This window comes from Oncorhynchus kisutch, unplaced genomic scaffold, assembly GCF_002021735.2.
Source record: "Oncorhynchus kisutch isolate 150728-3 unplaced genomic scaffold, Okis_V2 scaffold3689, whole genome shotgun sequence".
NCBI lineage: Eukaryota > Metazoa > Chordata > Actinopteri > Salmoniformes > Salmonidae > Oncorhynchus > Oncorhynchus kisutch.
Window position 1 is genome coordinate 307,765 of NW_022265634.1, and position 6,924 is coordinate 314,688.

Below are 6,924 nucleotides of genomic sequence, written 5' to 3' on the forward strand. Positions count from 1 at the left end.
CTCTACCAGCTACACAACAGACTGATACACACCTCTACCAGCTACACAACAGACTGATACACACCTCTACCTCTACCAGCTACACAACAGACTGATACACACCTCTACCTCTACCAGCTACACGACAGCTGAACACACCTCTGACCAGCTACAAACAGCTGATACACACCTCTACCAGCTACACAACAGACTGGATACACACCTCTACCAGCTACACAACAGACTGATACACACCTCTACCAGCTACACAACAGACTGATACACACCTCTACCAGCTACACAACAGACTGATACACACCTCTACCAGCTACACAACAGACTGATACACACCTCTACCAGCTACACAACAGACTGATACACACCTCTACCAGCTACACAACAGACTGATACACACCTCTACCTCTACCAGCTACACAACAGACTGATACACACCTCTACTCTACCAGCTACACGACAGACTGATACACACCTCTACCAGCTACACACAGACTGATACACACCTCTACCAGCTACACAACAGACTGATACACACCTCTACCTCTACCAGCTACACAACAGACTGATACACACCTCTACCAGCTACACAACAGACTGATACATCACCTCTACCAGCTAGACAACAGGCTGATACACACCTCTACCAGCTACACAACAGACTGATACACACCTCTACCAGCTACACAACAGACTGATACACTACCTCTACCAGCTACACAACAGACTGATACACACCTCTACCAGCTACACAACAGACTGATACACACCTCTACCAGCTACACAAACAGACTGATACACACCTCTACCAGCTACACAACAGACTGATACACACCTCTACCAGCTACACAACAGACTGATACACACCTCTACCAGCTACACACCAGACTGATACACACATCTACCTCTACCAGCTACACAACAGACTGATACACACCTCTACCTCTACCAGCTACACGACAGACTGATACACACCTCTACCAGCTACACAACAGACTGATACACACCTCTACCAGCTACACAACAGACTGATACACACCTCTACCAGCTACACAACAGACTGATACACACCTCTACCAGCTACACAACAGACTGATACACACCTCTACCAGCTAGACAACAATTGGCTGATACACACCTCTACCAGCTACACAACAGAATGATACACACCTCTACCAGCTACACAACAGACTGATACACACCTCTACCAGCTAGACAACAGGCTGATACACACCTCTACCAGCTACACAACAGACTGATACACACCTCTACCAGCTACACAACAGACTGATACACACCTCTACCAGCTACACAACAGACTGATACACACCTCTACCTCTACCAGCTACACAACAGACTGATACACACCTCTACCAGCTACACAACAGACTGATACACACCTCTACCAGCTAGACAACAGGCTGATACACACCTCTACCAGCTACACAACAGACTGATACACACCTCTACCAGCTACACAACAGACTGATACACACCTCTACCAGCTACACAACAGACTGATACACACCTCTACCAGCTACACAACAGACTGATACACACCTCTACCAGCTACACAACAGACTGATACACACCTCTTCCTCTACCAGCTACACAACAGACTGATACACACCTCTACCTCTACCAGCTACACGACAGACTGATACACACCTCTACCAGCTACACAACAGACTGATACACACCTCTACCAGCTACACAACAGACTGATACACACCTCTACCAGCTACACAACAGACTGATACACACCTCTACCAGCTACACAACAGACTGATACACACCTCTACCAGCTACACAACAGACTGATACACACCTCTACCAGCTACACAACAGACTGATACACACCTCTACCAGCTACACAACAGACTGATACACACCTCTACCAGCTACACAACAGACTGATACACACCTCTACAGCTACACAACAGACTGATACACACCAGACTGATACACACCTCTACCTCTACCAGCTACACAACAGACTGATACACACCTCTACCTCTACCAGCTATACAACAGACTGATACACACCTCTACCAGCTACACAACAGACTGATACACACCTCTACCAGCTACACAACAGACTGATACACACCTCTACCAGCTACACAACAGACTGATACACACCTCTACCTCTACCAGCTACACAACAGACTGATACACACCTCTACCAGCTACACAACAGACTGATACACACCTCTACCAGCTAGACAACAGGCTGATACACACCTCTACCAGCTACACAACAGACTGATACACACCTCTACCAGCTACACAACAGACTGATACACACCTCTACCAGCTACACAACAGACTGATACACACCTCTACCAGCTACACACCAGACTGATACACACCTCTACCAGCTACACAACAGACTGATACACACCTCTACCAGCTACACAACAGACTGATACACACCTCTACCAGCTACACAACAGACTGATACACACCTCTACCAGCTACACAACAGACTGATACACACCTCTACCAGCTACACAACAGACTGATACACACCTCTACCAGCTACACAACAGACTGATACACACCTCTACCAGCTACACAACAGACTGATACACACCTCTACCAGCTAGACAACAGGCTGATACACACCTCTACCAGCTACACAACAGACTGATACACACCTCTACCAGCTACACAACAGACTGATACACACCTCTAACAGCTACACAGCAGACTGGTCATTATAATGAGATGGATAACACAACTGACTGGTCTTTATAATGAGGATGGATAACACAACTGACTGGTCATTATAATGAGATGGATAACACAACTGACTGGTACATGGCATTTATAATGAGATGGATAACACAACTGACTGGTCATTTAATGAGATGGGATAACACAACTGACTGGTCATTATAATGAGATGGATAACACAACTGACTGGTCATTATAATGAGATGGATAACACATCTGACTGGTAGATGGCATTAATAATGAGGTGGATTACACAACTGACATGGTCATTAAATGAGAAGGATAAACACAACTGACTGTCATTATAATGAGATGGACAACACAACTGACTGGTCATTATAATGAGATGGATAACACAACTGACTGGTCATTATAATGAGATGGATTACACAACTGACTGGTCATTATAATGAGATGGATTACACAACTGACTTGGTCATTATAATGAGATGGATAACACAACTGACTGGTCATTATAATGAGATGGATAACACAACTGACTGGTCATTATAATGAGAGATGGATAACACAACTGACTGGTCTTTATAATGAGAAGGATAACACAACTGACCTGGTCATTATAAATAGATGGATAACACAACTGACTGGTCATTTTAAATAGATGGATAACACAACTGACTGGTCATTATAATGAGATGGATAACACAACTGACTGGTACATGACATTATAATGAGATGGATAACACAACTGACTGGTCATTATAATGAGATAGATAACACAACTGACTGGTCATTATAATGAGATAGATAACACAACTGACTGGTCATTATAATGAGAAGGATAACACAACTGACTGGTCATTATAATGAGATGGATAACACAACTGACTGGTCATTATAATGAGATGGATAACACAACTGACTGGTCATTATAATGAGATGGATAACACAACTGACTGGTCTTTATAATGAGAAGGATAACACAACTGACTGGTCATTATAATGAGATGGATTACACAACTGACTGGTCATTATAATGAGATGGATAACACAACTGACTGGTCATTATAATGAGATGGATAACACAACTGACTGGTCATTATAATGAGATGGATAACACAACTGACTGGTCTTTATAATGAGATGGATAACACAACTGACTGGTCATTATAATGAGATGGATAACACAACTGACTGGTCATTATAAATAGATGGATAACACAACTGACTGGTCATTTTAAATAGATGGATAACACAACTGACTGGTCATTATAATGAGATGGATAACACAACTGACTGGTACATGACATTATAATGAGATGGATAACACAACTGACTGGTCATTATAATGAGATAGATAACACAACTGACTGGTCATTATAATGAGATAGATAACACAACTGACTGGTCATTATAATGAGAAGGATAACACAACTGACTGGTCATTATAATGAGATGGATAACACAACTGACTGGTCATTATAAATAGATGGATAACACAACTGACTGGTCATTTTAAATAAATGGATAACACAACTGACTGGTCATTATAATGAGATGGATAACACAACTGACTGGTACATGACATTATAATGAGATGGATAACACAAGTGACTGGTCATTATAATGAGATAGATAACACAACTGACTGGTCATTATAATGAGATAGATAACACAACTGACTGGTCATTATAATGAGATAGATAACACAACTGACTGGTCATTATAATGAGATGGATAACACAACTGACTGGTCATTATAATGAGATGGATAACACAACTGACTGGTCATTATAATGAGATGGATTACACAACTGACTAGTCATTATAATGAGATGGATAACACAACTGACTGGTCATTATAATGAGATGGATAACACAACTGACTGGTCATTATAATGAGATGGGTAACACAACTGACTGGTCATTATAATGAGATGGATAACACAACTGACGGGTCTTTATAATGAGAAGGATAACACAACTCACTGGTCATTATAATGAGATGGATAACACAACTGACTGGTCATTATAAATAGATGGTTAACACAACTGACTGGTCATTATAAATAGATGGATAACACAACTGACTGGTCATTATAATGAGATGGATAACACAACTGACTGGTACATGACATTATAATGAGATGGATAACACAACTGACTGGTCATTATAATGAGAAGGATAACACAACTGACTGGTCATTATAATGAGATGGATAACACAACTGACTGGTCATTATAATGAGATGGATAACACAACTGACTGGTACATGACATTATAATGAGATGGATAACACAACTGAACTGGTTCATTATAATGAGAAGGATAACACAACTGACTGGTCATTATAATGAGATAGATAACACAACTGACTGGTCATTATAATGAGATGGATAACACAACTGACTGGTCATTATAATGAGATGGATTACACAACTGACTGGTCATTATAATGAGATGGATAACACAACTGACTGGTCATTATAATGAGATGGATTACACAACTGACTGGTACATGACATTATAATGAGATGGATAACACAACTGACTGGTCATTATAATGATATGGATAACACAACTGACTGGTACATGGCATTAGAATGAGATGGATAACACAACTGACTGGTCACTATAATGAGATGGATTACACAACTGACTGGTCATTATAATGAGATGGATAACACAACTGACTGGTCATTATAATGAGATGGATAACACAACTGACTGGTCATTATAATGAGATGGATAACACAACTGACTGGTCATTATAAACTGATGATAACGACAAACTGACTGGTCATGATAATGAGATGATAACACAACTGATGGCATTATATTATCTCTCTCTCTGTCTTTCTCTCTGTCTCTGTTTTTCTCTCTCTGTCTCTCTCTCCCTGGGAGATGTGTGGTGTGTTAACAGTACATCTGTCTCTCTCTCTCTCTCTGTTTCTCCCTCTGTCTCTCTCTGTCTCTCTGTCTCTCTCTCCCTCTCTCTCTCTCTCTCTCTCTCTCTCTCCCTCTCCCTCTCCCTCTCTCTCTCGCTCTCCCTGGAGATGTGTGTGTGTTAACAGGACATCTGTCTCTCTCTCTCTCTGTTTCTCTCTCTGTTCTCTCTCTGTCCTCTCTCTCTCCTTCTCGCCTCTTCTCTCTCTCTTCCTCTCCTCTCTCTCTCCCTCTCCCTCTCCTCTTCTCTCTCTCTCTCTCTCTCTCTCTCTCTCTCTCTCTCTCTCTCTCTCTCTCTCTCTCTCTCTCTCTCTCTCTCTCTCTCTCTCTCTCTCTCTCTCTCTCTCTCTCTCTCTCTCTCTCTCTCTCTCTCTCCCTGGAGATGTGTGTGTGTTAACAGTACATCTGTCTCTCCTCAGCATGGTGAAGTGGATCGAGGACGGGGTACCTGAGGACCCCTTCCTGAACCCTGAGCTCATGAAGAACAACCCCTGGGTGGAAAAGGGAAAGTGTGTCCTGTTGTAGACGACCCCTGACCCTGCCATGACCTCTGACCCCAGCCTGGTGGGGCATGGCAGGACAGCACTCGCCCCCCCCACCATGAATGTACAACAGCTGATGTCCAGACCCCCCCCCTGCTAGTTTCAGCCACGTTGATGCATCACAGATTACCTTTAATATTCATGTTGATGTTGATATGAAGTGTATATATGCAGCCAGTCACTCAGTCACTCAGTCACTCACTCAGTCACTCACTCAGTCACTCAGCCACTCACTCAGTCACTCAGTCACTCACTCAGTCACTCACTCAGTCACTCACTCAGTCACTCACTCAGTCACTCAGCCACTCACTCAGTCACTCACTCAGTCACTCACTCAGTCACTCAGCCACTCACTCAGTCACTCACTCAGTCACTCAGCCACTCACTCAGTCACTCAGTCACTCACTCAGTCACTCAGTCACTCACTCAGTCACTCAGTCACTCACTCAGTCACTCACTCAGTCACTCACTCAGCCAGTCAGTCAGTCAGTCAGTCAATCAGCTAGTCAGCCAGTCAGACAGCCAGTCAGACAGCCAGTCAGCTAGTCAGTAAGCTAGTCAGTCAGTCAGTCAGCCAGTCAGCCAGTCAGTCAGCCAGGCAGCCAGTCAGCCAGTCAGCCAGTCAGACAGCCAGTCAGTCAGCCAGTCAGCCAGCCAGTCAGTCAGCCAGTCAGCCAGTCAGCCAGTCAGTCAGTCAGCCAGCCAGTCAGCCAGTCAGCTAGTCTACACCATCCTCTAGGT

General features: G+C 43.3%; 1 protein-coding gene across 1 annotated transcript in view; it reads left to right on the forward strand.

Moving 5' to 3' along the window:
• LOC109887039 (guanine nucleotide-binding protein G(I)/G(S)/G(O) subunit gamma-13-like) overlaps window positions 1-6,459 on the forward strand; it is a 30,801-nt gene extending 24,342 nt beyond the window's left edge. The window contains exon 3 of the mRNA XM_031820821.1: window positions 6,061-6,459. Within this exon, the coding sequence (XP_031676681.1) occupies window positions 6,061-6,166 (106 nt within the window). The 3' untranslated portion in view covers window positions 6,167-6,459. The remainder of the gene's footprint in view (window positions 1-6,060) is intronic.
• Window positions 6,460-6,924: the final 465 nt, after the last annotated feature.